Here is an 18,383-nt window from a genome sequence, read left to right on the forward strand (position 1 = left end):
CACCCAACCCCTGAGAGGAGGAGCTTTGGGTCTTTGTAGACATGGGCTTGGGAGTCACCACCTTCCTAGTGAAGGGTGGCACATGCCGTGGTGTTGCTATGCCTGCTCTGTGGCTGAAGTGGCCACAGCAGCTCCTACTGGACCCTGAGATCAGTGCCTTGGCTCACACTCAGGCCACACGCCTCTTGCCTCTTCTCGAGCAGTCCTTCCCTCCTGCTGCAGAGGCACAGGATGCTGCAGGACCTGCGTGGAGCCCAGGCATCGATGCCCGGCCAGGCAAGCAGAGCAGCTGACCTGTGCCCACTCACAACCTGCCTCCCATGCCGTGTGGTATGGCTTCCCCGGGCTACCCTGGAAGTGCAGGTGAGTTAGTGGCCTGTGGAGTAACTAATAGAGATGGCAGATGGACAGATCCGGCTGATAACTCCTCTATTCCAGCCTGATGGGCTATTCTGAGCTTCCATGCAGGCTCCCTGGAGAGGTTCACCATGCGCAGGCTGTGTATTGTGGGAGGTGGGGCCCAGGCAGCTGCTGCGCAGGCTTCCCCCTCTTTCTTCATGTACTTCCCTTGCAGCAGCACCTTGGACTTGCTTACTGTCCTTCTATTCTGCACTTTCCTTTTTCCTTCAATCTTCTTTCCCTGGCTCTAATAAATTGTTGGCATGCAAGTTTTGCACAGATTTCTGTTTTCTAGGTAACACAGGCTAAGACAATCAGTAATAATACATTTTCCCATTTATTGAGAATTTACTATATGAGTTATATTATCTCACTGGATCTTCACATTATTCCTATAAAGCAGGTACTATTATTAGCCCCATCTTTAAAATGTAGAAATGAAGACTCAGAAAAGTTAAGGAATATATTCATGGCCACAGAGAACATAAGTGGCTAAGTGAGGATTTTACCCAGCTCTTCTGGCCAACTCCAGAACCTGAACTCTAAGCCATCCTTGAATAGTTGCCTTGAACCTTGAGAAATACCAATGTAACCTGAGTCTCTGCAAGAAGTTGCCCTCAAGAGGCTCCCAAGGATACCCAGGAAGCCCAGAGAGACCCTTGGGGAGAGCCCTGCGATACTCACGTTGTAAACGCTGGGTTGTACTTTGCACCTCGGTAGTAAGAGTAGAGGTTGAACATTCCAATCATGAAGGCCACAAATACCATGATGAAAATGACCATAAACTTGAAGATATCTTTCACAGTTCTCCCTAGGGAGATCTGCAGGGGCCCAAAACTCTCGTTGGCTGGCAGGATGTATGCAATGCGGGAGAAGCTTAGCACGACAGCTATCGCGTATAGCCCTTCCGATATGATCTGAGGGTCTGAAGGCCACCACTTGTCCCTGGCTAAAAGAAAACAATCTGGGTTACTCACTGGGGATAGGATCCATCCTGGAAGACAAACCAGTTAGACATTCTTAGAGGTCTCCAAGCATATCACTTGCTGTTCATTGTCTTTAAGTTAATCCCAATACACAGAAGATACCACCCTTCCTTTTAGAAAGTGCTGGACCATCTGCCTGGAACATCCTTCCCTCACTTAATTTCTGACCCATTCCCAATCATCCTTCCAGGCTTTGCCCAGGCACTCCCTCTTTCAGGAAGCCTTCTATGACTCCCACCGGTGGAATAGGTCCCCTCTTCTCTGTGCTTCCCTAGTCTCCATGTACCTGCCTGTTGTGGCACCTGTCACCGTTTGTTATTCTGTCCCACTCACCGGGAGGATGCATGAGAGGGTGGAGTTAGAGAGACCTGAGGTTGAATGTGACCTTTTCATTTGCCATATGACTCTGAACAAGTAAACTAAACTTTTTGAGCCTCATTTTCCTCACCTTTATTTATTTTTATTTTTATTTATTTATTTATTTATTTATTGCAGTTTTTTGGCCGGGGCTGGGTTTGAACCCGCCACCTCTGGCATATGGGGCTGGCACCCTACTCCTTTTGAGCCACAGGCACCGCCCCATTTTCATCACCTTTAAATTGGGAATTTAAAGACTGTGGTGAAGATGAAATGGAATCACGTATGTAAAGTGCTTAGCACAGGGTCTGGCACACAGCATGTACTGATCAATGTTAAATGGCTGAATGGACTCTTAACCACAAGTTCCTCATGCGGGAAGTGTGGGGGCACCTCTGGTTATCACGGTGACTGGGTCAGAATGTTACTAAGGATGCTAATGTTCTGCAATGTTCTTTCTAGACAGAACTATACCATGAAAACTGCCCTGCAGAAAAATTGTGTCCCTGTAGAGAAATGCTAAGTGAAATTTTAATTGAGAAACATTGAGAAACCTAAATTAACCCTTACACTTACATTAGCTGTAATTTTTACTATAGCCCTGTAGATACCATTATTGCCATTTTAAAGTTTGGATTTGAGGTATGGGGTCCTTTTCAGAGCCCAGTAAATGCAGATAGAAAGGATATTACATTGCAATTCCTGGCACTCCAAAGGGTGGGGAGTAGAAGAGAAAGAATTTTGTTCTTTCTTTTTAAAGTTAGACTCTGTTAAACAATTACAGACAGCAGAAAGAGAACAAGGCCATAAAGTTTCAAATAAAAATTCTACATAGCATTACATTTGGAAATACGATAACATTATAGACTATGTTCTCATCAAGGTCTTACTTTAGAAGTCCATGAAAGATAAGCAAGCAAATAAATTATGTGTTTTCTAATATATCTGTCACCTTCTATGGATAAACAAAACATTTGGATAAAATAAAATTGGGCATGACTTCTTCTATTAAAAAGTCACCAAAAAGGAATTTCTTTTTTCTTAAGCCACTAATTTATCATCTTCAACCTTAACCACAACCATAAAGGCTAATCCTATATTCTATTAGGATAGATTAGCTGTCAAATACTAAGGACTTTTATTGAAAAGTCCTGACCAGGACAGGACTTTTATTGAAAAATATTATACTTGGACTGGCTTTCAAGTAGTTGTTATAGTTGTAAAGCAAAGGGCACTGTGGTGATTCAGACAAAGGGGTTTTCTCCATGGAGCTGTTTCCTTGAGAAAAATTGCCCTATTATAACCTAAAAAATTGGGATCTCCCTATTTGGTGCTCCGAAGGTGAAGGAGCCACTATCTGGCCACAAGAGGGCTCTCTTCCCCTGCAACTGGAACACAATTGACCACAGAAATTTAAGATTTCCAAGGGCCCAGGGTAAATCACAAAAACAAAGGAAATAATGTACTATGCTCGGAATTGGGTGAGACCTTAATACAATCCATAAAAAAAGAGAAATCACAAGTGGACAATACTGCAGCCTGAATCATGGCTTTAAGTACCTAATGCAGTATTAACATTCTCTCATGTTTTGTGGATGAACACTGAGCAGCCCTGATGGGACAATATCCAAGGCCATATTGCTTTAAGAAAGTCTAAATTTGCTAAACCAAAAAATGGTGGGAGTAAGTGCGAAAATGATTTGAAATACTACAAGACTCTCCTTTTCCAATGGGGATTTCTCTACCACCTTTACACATAACATTACATTGAAACAATGGGCAACAACTCCACTTTTGCATTAAGTGGCCAACTCTCTACAGATCATTGCTGCACCTGACCATAAAGATTCTGTAGTCATGGAGCCATCTGGCTTGGTCTAACAGGAACATGTGACACTCAAACTCTTCAGATACAGCAGCTGCCATTAACAAATGTTTACTAAATATTCTGCTACTTTTTACTGGTAACAACAGATATCCACTGTTCCTTTGCTCCCTCATCTTTCTCTTTCAATACAGAAAGTACCGTGTTTGAGCAAAAAAATGACCCAAAAAGTAGTAGTGATAAAAACTGTTTACATTTAGTGAGCATTTACAATTTTGAGACCATATTGCCAAACTCTTCATATGAGTTATTTAACCCTCAAAACAACCTTTTGACATTGGTAATATTATCCTTATTTTACATATGAGGAAAATGGAGGCTCTGAAAAGTTCAGTGAACAGGGTCTCACAGTAAGCTACAGATTTGACAGGTCTCTCTTACTCCATAACTTGGCTGATATAACCACTATGCCATGCGGCATGATTTTCAGTTCACATTGGGGCAGAATTCCCTGCTAGACAATCATGTATTTCTGGAAACATTATGAACCCTGCCAGGAAAACCTGTTTCTTCATGTATAAAATAGGGATAAAACCAGACAAACAACAACAAAAAACCCCTCTTTTGCAGGGCTGTTGCAAAAATGAGAATTTATATGTGTTATAAGGCTACACAGTCCCTGGCACACAGTAAGTCCTCAGTAAATGGATATTATAACTATTATTCCTAAAGTCTCAATCTACTACCTCAAACTGTATGGCCTTGTAGTTTGAAAGAACTGAGGTATCTCCTAAGAACCTATCTTGCCACAAAGAACTGGGTAAGCAAAGTCTATCTTTGCACAAACCAGAGGTATCTGATATAGAAGAGAAATTCTTCAGTACGTGCATATTCCTTCATTGCTCTTGAATCCACATCAAAACCAAGCTGTTTCTTAGAACAGTAACATCAACAAACTCAAACACTAAAAACTACAGAAATACCCCAGGAGCCTTTCCAAAACAAGCTCATCCAATCTAACACAAAAAAGATTCATTTCTGTAAGTCACTAATTTCACGTTCTATTCAGCTGATTGCACCACAGGAACTAGGACTTTGCTGAGGGAGACGGAGGGCTCTGCATTGGCAGAAGAAAACGACCTGGTCTGCAAGCTACAAACCACCAGGGGCGGAACCAGCCACCCGGCAAGGCCGGGCCGGGCCACATCCGGAAGCGGAAGGGGGCAGCGCTCACCACTCACCATACGTGAAGTACGCCACTTCCGGCGGCAGCGAGACGTTGTGCAGTGTGTCGTCCTGCACGTGCTGGTCCACGTACAGCTGCGCCTCGCTGGCCTTCAGGAAGGCCATGAATCGTGCTGTGAAAGAGGCCACGAAGATGGACAGCATCCCGAAATCCAGCAGGTTCCACAGGTGCAGCACGTACTCCCGCGGCCCCTCCTCCCAGATTTCCTTGCATTCCGACCAAATCATTCCTGCGGGAGAGGGAGAAGGCTGGGTTCACTTTTCTTTTTTTTTGTTTTGACTACAGGTTAATGTGAGGGTACAAACAACTAAGTTACAATGTTTGCATTTGTTAGGTAGAGTCCCTCTTGTAGTTGTGTCCTGCACCGGAAGGTTTGCCATACGCCCTTACATGGTGCCCATTAAGTGGGAGCACACGATTCCTCCTCCCCTCCTGTCTTTCCCTCTCCCTCTTACTCCCTCCCTCCAACTTGAATTGAATTGAGTTTTTTTCTTTTGTGGGCCAATATTAGATTGACTACTGGCTTCTTATAAGTATTGAACACGTTGGGTATTTGCTTTTCCATTCTTGTGACACTATACTGAGAAGAATTTGTTTCGGCTCCACCCAGGTTAATACAAAAGATGTAAAAGTCACCTTCTTCTTCTTTTTGTTTTTGAAGGCTGAATGGTATACATATATCACAACAAACTCGGGTTCAATTTTCGGTTCTTTCAGTTTGTGACTACCTGAGGCCACAGAGGGAAGCAGGGTACAAATGTAAAAATAAACTCTTAGTTGCTGGGAATGTTGGTAGCCAGAGGCAGGCAGAAACGTGTCTTCCAAGACAGGTCTAGATTGAAGGAGATGTTGAGACTGGGAGAAAACACTTTCCTTGTCCCTGAACTCAAAAACACACCATCTCTGGAAGTGAGGAGAGAGTTCTCATTCATTGATAGATTCTTGGAGACAATAGGACAAATATAGTTCCATACTTCCATACTTTAAGAACTAGGAGGCCTTAAGGAATCAAGGAAACTGAGGCCCACGAAAGGGAAAGAGCTTTCTGACAGTCCCACATACGACTTAGAACATGTTTTCTAACCCCCAGATTAAAATGCTTTCCTCTGTATTTCCATACTGTTTCAATGACATTAGTTTTGGGTTATTAGATTTTTTTCTTACTCATAATTTATTGGGTTTTAAAGACATGTGTTTTCATTGTTAAGTATTAGACAACAAAGAAGAATATAAACAACATGTTGCTAGTTTCCCCACCCTTCCTAAGCCAGCCCTTAGACTCAGGGAACAGGGAAATCCCAGGAGAGAGAGTACTGGAAAAAGGGCCAGTCAGAATATGGCACATTTACCAATTAAGTTCACTGTCTTCCGTGGGCACTGTTTGATGTGGCCTGAGCTAATAGTTTAATGTGTATCCTTTTAGAACTGCGCTGTCCAATACCATAGCCACCAGTCAAGTGTGGATACTGTGTATTTGAAAGGTGGTTAGTACAGATTGAACTAACCACTGTAAGTGTCAAAGACACATCAGATTTCAGACTTACTACAAAAAAAGAATAAGATACCTCATTAATAATTTTTGTTACATCAGGTAGATATTGCAGTGATAACATTTTGGATGTGTTAGGTTAAGTAAAATATATTGTTAATTAATTTTACCTGTTTGTCTTTATGGTATGGCTTCTAGAAATTTAAAGTTATGTATGTGGCTCATAGTTGTAGTTTTCGCTGTATTTTTATTGAATAGTGAGTGCTATTCAATATTTTTTTTTAGATTCAAATTCATCTTTAGAAAATATTTTAATTATTTATGTTTGATTGAGAAATAATTATATATATTTATCACATACAACATGATATTTTGAAACACATATACATTGGGGAATGGTTAAGTTGAGCTAATTAACATATGTATTACCTAATATATATTATATATATGTATTTACTGATTATTAAAACTCAGTTTAAATTACAGGCACAACTTGTTAAATTGCACTTTACCTTATTGCGTTTCTCAGATACTGTGTTTTTTTTTGTGAATTGAAAGTTTGTGGTAACTGTGCATTGAGCAGGTTTATTGGTGTTTTTTTTTTTCTCACAGCATATGCTCAGTTTGTGTCTTTGTGTCACATTTTGGTAATTCTCACAATATTTCTTGTTATATCTGTTATGGCAATTTGTGATCAGTGATCTTTGATTTTACTATTTTAATTATTTTGAGGCACTACAAACAGCACCCATAGAAGACAGTGAGTTAATTGGTAAATGTGTGTGTCCTGACTGGCCATTTTCCTAGCACTCTTTCTTTTTCTTTTTCTCTTTCTCTACCCCCCCCCCCCCCCCCGCTCCCTCCTCAGACCTTCTGGGAACTCCCTGGTTCCTGAGTCAAAAATACGGAATTGAGTCCAATTAATAATCCTGCAATGGCTTCTCAAGTGTTTAAGTGAAGGGAAGAATCACACATTTCTCACTTTAAGGCAACAGCTAGAAATGATTAAGCTTAGTGAGGAAGGCAAGTTAAAAGCTGAGATATGCAGAAAGCTAGGCCTCTTGTGCCAAACAGCCAAGTTGTGAATGCAAAGGAGACATTCTTGGAAGGAAATGAAAAGTGCTACTGCAGTGAACTCATGAATGATAAGAAAGTGACATAGGCTTATTGCTGATATATAGAGAGGTTTAGTGGTCTGGATAGGTCAAACCAGCCACAATATTCCCTTATGCCAAATCCTAAGCCAACGCAGAGCCCTAAATTTTCTTCAGTTCTGTAACAGCTAAGAGAAATGAGGAAGTTGCAGAAGAAATTTTGAAGCTAGCAGAGGTTGGGTAGTAAGGTTTAAGAAAAGAAGCTGTCAGGGCGGCGCCTGTGGCTCAAAGGGGTGGGGCGCCGGCCCCGTATGCCGGAGGTGGCGGGTTCAGGCCCAGCCCTGGCCAGAAACTGCAAAAAAAAAGAAAAGAAGCTGTCTTCAGAACATAAAAGTATAAGGCAAAGATGCAGGTGCTGATGGAGAAACTGCAGCAAGTCATTCAGAAGACCCAGCTCAGATAATGGATGAAGGTGACCACACTAAACAGTTTTCTGAAACATAACTGTCTTTGAGGAAGGTGGCATCTATGACTTTAATAGCCACAGAGGATAGATCAGTGCTTGGTTTCAAAGCTTCAGTGGACAGTCTGACTCTCGTTAGGGGCTAATGCAGCTGGTAACTTTAAGTTGAAGCCAATGCTCATTTACCACTTCCCTATCTTAGGACCCTTAAGAATTTTGCTAACTCTGCTCTGTCTGTGGTCTAGAAATGGAACAGCAAAGCCTTGATAATAACCCATCTGTTTGTAGCATGGTTCACTGAATATTCTAAGCCTGCTGTTGAGATAACTACACAAGAAAAAGATACCTTTTAACACATTACTGTTCCTGGACAATGCTCTTGGTCACCCAACAGCTCTGATGGAGATAGACAAGGAGATTAATGTCGTTTTCCTGCCTGTTAACACAACTTCTATTCTGTAGCTCATGGATCAAGGAGTCATTTTTACTTTCATGTCTTCTTATTTAATACATTAACTGCCATGTGAGTTGTATTTAACTTATGTTAGTTTTGAGCACAGGGCCTCATGAAGCATATATAACACACATGTTGCTTGACCTGTTTTGACCTAATCGAACACTATGGCCTCAATGGGGAAAAATTATTTTTCTTGTGTGGAAATGTATTAAGAAATACATTTCATAAGGTTGTAGCTGCCATAGATAATGATGGATCTGGGCAAAGTAAATTGAAAACCTACTAGAAAGGATTCCCCATTCCTGATGACATTAGTAACATTCGTGATTCATGGGACTCCTCTAAACATCAAGATTAAAGGTCAGAATATCAACATTAAATGGCAGAAGTTGATTCTAACCCTCCTGGATGACTTTGAGAGGTTCAGGACTTTAGTGGAGGAAATAACTGCAGAATGGGAAGAAATAACAAGAGAACTAGAATAAGAAGTGGAGCCCAAAGATGTGCTGAAGTGCTTAAATCCAATGATAAAATTTCAGTGGATGAGTAGTTGCTTTTTACAGATGAAAAAAGAAAATAGTTTCTTGAGATGGAATATACTTCTGTTGAAGAGGCTGTGAACATTGTGGAAATGACAAAGAATTAAAAATATTTCATAAAATCAGTTGATAAAGCAATGACAGGGTTGAGAAAATTGTTTGAAAGAAGTTCTGTGCGTAAAATGCTATCAAACAACATCTCATCCTTCAGGGAAGTCTTTTGTGAGAAAAAGAGTTAATCGTTGTGGCAAACATTATTGTTGTTTTTATTTTAAGAAATTGCCACAGTCACCCCAAAGTTCAGCAACCACCACCCCGTTCATTCATTCAGCAGCCCTCATCACTGAGGCAAGAATCATTTTTTAGCAGGGAAGTATTTTTAAAATTAAGGTATGTGCTTTTTTTTGACATAATGCTGTTGTACATTATATATATGTGAAACACATCTTTTATATGTACTAGGAGACTAAAAAATTCATGTGACTTTATTGTGATATTGGCTTCACTGAGGTGGGCTGGTACTGAATCTGCAGTATCGCCTAGGTATGTCTATATTAAAACTTAACTCAAGTACAATTTGAGCATCTACTATGTGCTAGGCTCTGACTGCCATATATATACACACACACACACACACATATGCATATGACACACTCCCTTAAATCTTTGCACCAGTTGTATGAAGTATTTTCTATTATCCCATTTTACAGCTAATGAAACAGAGGCACAGAAGGTGTGATGTGCCCAGGTAGGAAGCAGGAGATCTGGGATTTGAAGGCAGAGGTCTGCCTCTGAGTCCATCCTCTTGACCACTAATCCTTCTCTGGTTGTCTAGGAAATGAAATTGGGTTCAGATCAGTTAATGTATAGAACAGCCTCTTGAACATTTGTAAATGGCATCAAAGGGCCTTATGGCTACTCAGACCTGGGAAAGACTTAACTTGCATATTTAGGAGGATTATAGTAGCAAAAGAATCACTAGCTGGTCAGCAAGTGAAACAGGTCCAGGTCACATGTCCCCCCAAAGTCAACAGTGATGGCCATCCCTGTGCATCGACACGTCGGCCTGCCTTTTCATGTACCTCCTGCCTCTCCCGTTGCTCATCCTCAATTTTCTTTGTTGCTTTTCTCCCTCTGCTCACACTCATAAAAGGTTGCAGCTTTATAAGTTTCGCAGCATTCTCATTCTTCCCTCCGATCTTGAGTAAGGGCATTTAGCCCTGAAGCTTTGTCTTTCTTCCCCTTGCAAATGTCTCACATGTAAATATCTTCCTATTTTTCCTTAAAGAAAATATTCCCACGGTACAGAGAGACTGCTGTTAGTGGATGTCCTGCCAGTAGCAAAAATACCACACACCCAAGCCAGCCTCCCCATCCCTTCCACCCTCACTGTGTGCCACTGTTGCCAGCCCTCCTGCTCTTGTTCCGCTGACTTTTCTGGCTGTCTCCAGGGCTCAATCACTTCTGCACATCTTCCTCTGGTGAACTGTCAGATCCATCTGCCCTTTCAATTTTCAACTCTGTCCTCTTACCTCATAATACATAGGTCATATCACTTTCCTCTGCAGACACCTGCAGTGTATTCCTCATAATCTCAAGATAAAGTTCAGACTCTAAAGCTAGGCTGTCAGGCCTTTTCATGATCTTCCACCATCTCCATACATCCTATGCTCAGAAAAACAAGTCCATCCTCCAGTTCTCCAATAATTCCACCCCCAGCCATCTGCTTGTGTTCCCTTCTTTCTTTTCCCTAGACCTTAAATCCAGCACACTGATAGATGCCCACGTTATAATATAATGGTTTGAGGATCTAGCCTGGAGTCAAAGGCGATGCTGTGAGCAGACAGTCATGAGGGCTCTGCCCTGGCCAGAGAATGGCTGACTTGGTCATAGGGCCGCATTTGGGCACATTTGATTTGGGACAAACCAATCACTTTCACTCCTCTGGGACTCTGTCCAGGGAGTGTTTTATCAGATTTTTTTCTTTTCTGATGAAAATGGCCCATCAAATAAAAGGAATTGAAACGTTTTTCTTAGGAGAAAAGTAACTTGAAAGCAGCTATTTAGAGAAAAGTCATAGCTTTGATGAAGATTTGCTTGTCTTAATCAAAATGGAGTCCCCACGGTAGGAAATATTCAAATATATTGCAGATCTGTTTACAAGATACTGCTCAGTTTTTTACTTTAACAATCCCTTGTTTCGAGAATCCTCTATTAAAATTTGTGTAATAATTCAGTGAAGTAATAATTTCATCTATGCCAGTTCAATAGGTATTTAAAAATGTTATTAGAAAAACCATTGCCATCTGGAAAAAAATAATGTTTGTTTCTTTCTTCTGACTCCAAATTAAAATTCTATTTCTTAGTGGAACAAAGCTGGGCACTAGGAGAATCATAGGTTTTAATTTAGGAAGTCCTGGGTTCAGGTTCTTGGTCAGCTACTTTCTGGCAGTATGAGTTTGAATAAGTCCCTTATTTTGCTGTGGACCTCGTATTCTGTCATATTTTTAAATTGAATGAAGAGGGGCTTGGGGGTAACTTCCAGCACTAGGGGCTCTCTGGATCTGATATGCAAATTATTTACAGAAAACTGACTTTTCTGACCTGCTTAGTGGCTCCTTATTGGGCATTATAGGTCACTTCCTCCATGGTCAAATTCTGAATCAGTCTTCCTAGATTTAAATATTAACTCACCCGGACTGATTTTAAATTATTCCAAGGCTATAGGTAAAAGTAACATGGGCCCAAGGGTTTGAGCAGCAGTAATGCTTAATGAAAAAAGAAATGTGTGAAATTAAGTACTTTAGTGAGTGAAATTAGGCCTTCTGCTTCCACTGTGCCAAGGGTAGTTCAGTATTTTATATGCAAGCTGAGCCTCGTCTTTTGCTTCTAGAATGTCAATTAGAGGAGTGTTCAAAGCCCAGGGACTCAAGGGATATGAATGCTGAGCATTTGAGCCTCCTTCAGGCAAAATTTTCTTCACTGGGGATGCCTCGAGCCCAGAGGACAAGGTCACTGATAATTAAGGAGGGTGTTTGGCAGGGAAAAAGGTTGGGAAGTGCCAGGAAGCCTCAGGGGAAATGAATAGCTTCCTGTAGGCAGGTTCTAAGTAAAGGCCTGCAGGGTGTGGTGATGGAGCTGACAGTTCAAAGGAAGTTCACTCTAGTCCCACCTCACAGGGTGTCTGAAGGGCTCCCTCTTCAAAGACCTGTGACACTTAAGTATGCATATTCCTTAAATGGTCATGGCCCCCAGGACAGCCAGTGTATCTGTTCTCTGAGGCCAACTTCCATGTCCGGTCTGGGACATGAGTGTTCTGTGCACTCACTGGAGGGAGGCTGTGCCCAGAAGCTCTGAATTCACAAGCTCCAACACCAAAACACTATCTTAGTGGCAGGTTCTTTGCACTGGATATGGGCCTCAGATACATTCAGGGCTCATTTGTTTTCTAGGCAGGAAGATGACATTAATAGATTAAAAAATTTCCTGACAAAACCTCCTCTTCCTCCTCGTCCTCCTCTTTTCTAATTATAGTAGTTGACAGTTATTGAGCATCTTCTAGGTTCCAGGCCCTGTGCTAAGCACTTGATAAACACTAAAGCTACTGTGATTATCCTCCCTTTACATATGAAGAAACTCACATACTAATGTGGCTTTCTATGATGCCATTGCTTGAACTAAAACACTTGGAATTGTTCTCGACTCTCACATTCCATGTACAGTCCAATAGTAAATATTTAATTTTACCTTCAAAATACAATCACCATCTGCCACTTCTTTGTTTATTACAAATTATTATGAGGGTACAGATGTTTAGGTTACATTGTTCTCAGTTCTAAGTTAAAGTTCAAGTTGTAGTTGAGCCCTTCACCCAGGGGGCGTGCTGAACACCCTCACAATTGTGCCTTTAGGTGAGATCCTGCCTGTCAACCTCCCTTCTCCTCTCCATCTCCTCTCCCCTCCCCCTTGCTAGACTATATTTGTGTTTTTTCTTTCATATGGGTGTGTAGTTGTTTGTATATTGGTTTCATATTAGTATTGAGTACATTGGATTTTTTTTCGATTCTTGAGATACTTTAGTAAGAAGAGTGTGTTTCAACTCCATCCAGGAAACACATCTTTTCTTATGGATGAGTAGTACTCCATGGGGTACATAAGCCATAATTTGTTAATCCATTAAAGGGTAGGTGGGCACTGGGTTGCTTCCATGTCTTGGCAATTGTGACTTGAGCTTCAGTAAACATTCTGGTGCAGGTGTCCTTGTGGTAAAATGATTTTTGTTCTTCTGGGTAGATACCTAGTAATGGGATTGTGGGATCAAAAGGAAGGTTAACTTTTAGTTCTTTGAAAATTCTCCATACTTCTTTCCATAGAGATTGAATTTGTTTGCAGTCCCACCAGCAGTAGAAAAGTGTTCCCTTCTCAAGTCATCCACACCAGCATCTGCAGTTTTGGGACTTTCTTACTGGAATTGGGTGATATCTGAGAGTATTGTTGATTTGCATTTCTCTGGTGATTAGGGACAATGAGCATTATTGTGTTTGTTGGCCATTCATCTGTCATTTTCAGAGATGTTTCTATTTAAAGTCTTTTCCATACTGGGGTTGTTTGCTATTTTCTTGTTGATTAATTTGAGTTTTCTGTAAATTCTAGTTATCATGTAGCATGCAAATATCTTCTCCCATTCCCAAGGCTGTTTGCTTTAGTTGTGGTACCTTAAGCAGTACAGAAGCTTTTTAGCTTGATCATATCCCATTTATTTATTTTTGGTGTTGCTGCAATTGCCAAAGGGGTCTTCTTCATAAAATCTTTTCCTGGGCCAATTTTGTCAAACATTTTCCCCACACTCTCTTTTAGAATTTTTATTGTTTCATGTCTTAAATTTGCATCTTTTATCCAGCCAGAGTCAATTTTCGTCGTTGGTGAGAGATGTGGGTCCAGTTTCAGTCTTCTATATAGGCTACCCAGTTCTCCCAGCACCATTTATTAAATAGGAATTATTTTCCCCAGTCATGCAGGGGTCCTCAAACTATGGCCCGCAGGCCACATGAAGCGGAGTGATTGTATTTGTTCCCATTTTGTTTTTTTACTTCAAAATAAGATATGTGTAGTGTGCATAGGAATTTGTTCACAGCTTTTTTTTAAACTATAGTCCAGCCCTCCAACAGTCTGAGGGACACTGAACTGGTCTCCTGTTTAAAAAGTTTGAGGACCCCTGCCCCCGTGCATGCTTTTATTTGGTTTATCAAAAATCAGATGGTGATATGGGGCTGGGTTCATCTCTAGGTGCTCTATTCTATTCCATAGAGCTATGTCTCTATTTTTGTGCTAGTACCATGCTGTTTTGATCACTATAGACTTATAACCTGAAGTCTGATGACATGATGCCTCTAGGTTTGCTTTTATTTCTAAGAATTGTATTGGCTATTTCGAGTTTTTTCTGGTTCCTTATGAAATGAAGTAATATTTTTTCAAGTTCTTCAAAGTATGATGTTGGTGCTTTGATGGGGATTATATTAAAACTGTAGATCAATTTCGGTACTGTGGACATTTTAACCATGTTGATTCTTTCAGCCACGAGCCCGGTATGTTCTCCCATTTGTTAATATCTTCTGCTATTTCTTTCTTTCTTTTCTTTTCTTTTTCTTTCTTTCTTTTTTTTTTTTTTTGAGACAGAGCCTCAAGCTGTCACCCTGGGTAGAGTGCTGTGACATCACAGCTCACAGCAACCTCCAACTGCTGGGCTTAAGCAATTCTCTTGCCTCAGCCTCTTAAGTAGCTGGGACTACAGGCGCCCGCCACAACGCCCAGCTATTGCTATTTCTTTTCTGAGGGTTTCATAATTCTCTTTATAGAGATCTTTCATGTCCTTTGTTAGATATATTCCCAGGTATTTCATCTTCTTTGGGGCTACTGTAAAAGGTATTGTGCCTTTGATTTTATTCTCAACTTGACTGTTATTGGGATATATGAAGGCTACTGATTTGTAGACATTGATTTTGTATCCCAAGACATTATTATATTCCTTGATCATATCTAAGAGCTTTATAGTTAAGTCACTGGGGTTTTCCAGGTATAAGATCGTGTCATCTGCAAAGAGCGAGATTTTGACCTCCTCTGTCCCCATTTTAATACCTTGATCTCCTTCTCTTGCCTGATTGTGATGGCTAGGAGGCATAGTTCCAGCACCATGTTGAGTAGCAGTGGTGACAATGGGCATCCTTGTTTAGTTCCAGATCTGAGTGGAAATGCTTTGACTTTTACTCTATTGTAATATCATTCTCAATGATATTATTGGCTGTGGGTTTACCATAGACAGCCTCTATCAGTTTAAGAAATGTCCTACCTAAGCCTATTTTCATAAGTGTTTTTATCAAAAAATGATGCTGGATATTGTCACAAGCCTTTTCTGCATCAATTGAGAGAATCATGTAGTCTTTGTTTTTGATTTTATTTATGTGGTGAATTACATTTATAGATTTAATTATGTTGAGCCAACCTTGCATCCCTGGGATAAAACCCACTTGATTATGATGTATAATTTTTTTTTTTTTTTAACGCAACCAGAGCAGTTTATTTTAGATAAATGATTCTATTTTAACAATGGAAAAAGCCCCACTGCTGTAGAATATGATCATAGAATCAGTGACAGTAGAATTTTAAACTTTTTAGATTACAGGGAAAATTTAGAAGCCATTTGGCCTAGTTCCCTCACAGAACATTCAGGCCTGTTCTGCCCTGAATAGTGTCCCTGCTCCAAAATTAACTGTTATCAAAATCATTATTAAAATATCTGTCCCCTCCCCCCCAAATAAAAAGGAATTTACTCTCTTTCCTTTACAACTGCAGTTAGGTAGGTGTTATAACAGCAATATGATTGAAACTTTGACTAAACGGTCCTCAGTCTCTTGACTACCAGATATCTTTACATTTTATTTATTTATTTTTTTCTTCCTTTTTTTTTTTTATTGTTGGGGATTCATTGAGGGTACAATAAGCCAGTTACACTGATTGCAATTGTTAGGTAAAGTTCCTCTTGCAATCATGTCTTGCCCCCATAAAGTGTGACACACACTAAGGCCCCACCCCCCTCCCTCCATCCCTCTTTCTGCTCCCCCCCCATAACCTTAATTGTCATTAATTGTCCTCATATCAAGATTGAGTGCATAGGATTCATGCTTCTCCATTCTTGTGATGCTTTACTAAGAATAATGTCTTCCACGTCCATCCAGGTTAATACGAAGGATGTAAAGTCTCCATTTTTTTTAATGGCTGAATAGTATTCCATGGTATACATATACCACAGCTTGTTAATCCATTCCTGGGTTGGTGGGCATTCAGGCTGTTTCCACATTTTGGCGATTGTAAATTGAGCTGCAATAAACAGTCTATAGTACAAGTGTCCTTATGATAAAAGGATTTTTTTCCTTCTGGGTAGATGCCCAGTAATGGGATTGCAGGATCAAATGGGAGGTCTAGCTTGAGTGCTTTGAGGTTTCTCCATACTTCCTTCCAGAAAGGTTGTACTAGTTTGCAGTCCCACCAGCAATGTAAAAGTGTTCCCTTCTCTCCACATCCACGCCAGCATCTGCAGTTTTGAGATTTTGTGATGTGGGCCATTCTCATTGGGGTTAGATGATATCTCAGGGTTGTTTTGATTTGCATTTCTCTAATATATAGAGATGATGAACATTTTTTCATGTGTTTGTTAGCCATTCGTCTGTCATCTTTAGAGAAAGTTCTATTCATGTCTCTTGCCCATTGATCTATGGGATTGTTGGCTTTTTTCATGTGGATTAATTTGAGTTCTCCATAGATCCTAGTTATCAAGCTTTTGTCTGATTGAAAATATGCAAATATCCTTTCCCATTGTGTAGGTTGTCTCTTTGCTTTGGTTATTGTCTCCTTAGCTGCACAGAAGCTTTTCAGTTTAATGAAGTCTCATTTGTTTATTTTTGTTGTTGTTGCAATTGCCATGGTAGCAATCTTCTTCATGAAGTCTTCCCCCAGGCCAATATCTTCCAGTGTTTTTCCTATGCTTTCTTTGAGGATTTTTATTGTTTCATGCCTGAAATTTAAGTCCTTTATCCATCTTGAATCAATTTTTGTGAGTGGGGAAAGGTGTGGGTCCAGTTTCAGTCTTTTACATGTAGACATCCAGTTCTCCCAACACCATTTATTGAATAGGGAGTCTTTCCCCCAAGGTAAGTTCTTGTTTGGTTTATCGAAGATTAGGTGGTTGTAAGATGTTAGTTTCATTTCTTGGTTTTCAATTCGATTCCAAGTGTCTATGTCTCTGTTTTTGTGCCAGTACCATGCTGTCTTGACCACTATGGCTTTGTAGTACAGACTAAAATCTGGTATGCTGATGCCCCCAGCTTTATTTTTGTTACAGAGAACTGCCTTAGCTATACGGGTTTTTTTCCGGTTCCATACAAAACGCAGAATCATTTTTTCCAAATCTTGAAAGTACGGTGTAGGTACTTTGATAGGAATGGCATTGAATAGGTAGATTGCTTTGGGAAGTATAGACATTTTAACAATGTTGATTCTTCCCATCCATGAGCATGGTATGTTCTTCCATTTGTTAATATCCTCTACTATTTCCTTTCTGAGGATTTCATAGTTTTCTTTATAGAGGTCCTTCACCTCCTTCATTAGGTATATTCCTAGGTATTTCATTTTCTTTGAAACTATGGTGAAGGGAGTTGCGTCCTTAATTAGCTTCTCATCTTGACTGTTATTGGTGTATACAAAGGCTACTGACTTGTGGACATTGATTTTATATCCTGAAACATTACTGTATTTTTTTGATGACTTCTAGGAGTCTTTGGGGTTCTCTAAGTATAAGATCATGTCATCAGCAAAGAGGAAGAGTTTGACCTCCTCTGCTCCCATTTGGATTCCCTTTATTTCCTTGTCTTGCCTAATTGTATTGGCTAGAACTTCCAGCACTATGTTGAATAGTAAAGGTGACAGAGGACAACCTTGTCTGGTTCCAGTTCTAAAAGGAAAAGCTTTCAGTTTTACTCCATTCAGTAAAATATTGGCTGTGGGTTTGTCATAGATAGCTTCAATCAGTTTTAGAAATGTGCCACCTATGCCTATACTCTTCAGTGTTCTAATTAGAAAAGGATGCTGGATTTTATCAAATGCTTTTTCTGCATCTATTGAGAGGATCATGTGATCTTTATTTTTGCCTCTGTTAATACAGTGGATAACGTTTATGGACTTGCGTATGTTAAACCAGCCTTGCATCCCTGGGATGAAGCCTACTTGATCATGATGAATGACTTTTTTGATGATAAGCTATAATCTATTGGCTAGGATTTTGTTGAGAATTTTTGCATCTATATTCATGAGTGAGATTGGTCTGAAATTCTCCTTTTTGTTTGGGTCTTTTCCTGGTTTTGGTATCAGGGTGATGTTTGCTTCATAGAATGTGTTGGGGAAGATTCCTTCTTCCTCAGTTTTTTGGAATAATTTCTGCAGTACAGGAATAAGCTCTTCCTTGAAGGTTTGATAGAA

General features: G+C 40.2%; 1 protein-coding gene across 1 annotated transcript in view; it reads right to left on the reverse strand.

Annotated features, from left to right (window-relative positions):
• TRPC7 (transient receptor potential cation channel subfamily C member 7) overlaps positions 1–18,383 on the reverse strand; it is a 152,568-nt gene that overhangs the window by 29,079 nt on the left and 105,106 nt on the right. Inside the window, exons 6-7 of the mRNA XM_053566632.1 lie at positions 4,809–5,042; positions 1,084–1,348 (exon numbers count right to left, since the gene is read on the reverse strand). Coding sequence (XP_053422607.1) covers positions 1,084–1,348; positions 4,809–5,042 — 499 coding nt within the window. The remainder of the gene's footprint in view (positions 1–1,083; positions 1,349–4,808; positions 5,043–18,383) is intronic.

This window comes from Nycticebus coucang, chromosome 17 (genome assembly GCF_027406575.1).
Source record: "Nycticebus coucang isolate mNycCou1 chromosome 17, mNycCou1.pri, whole genome shotgun sequence".
Taxonomy (NCBI): Eukaryota; Metazoa; Chordata; class Mammalia; order Primates; family Lorisidae; genus Nycticebus; species Nycticebus coucang.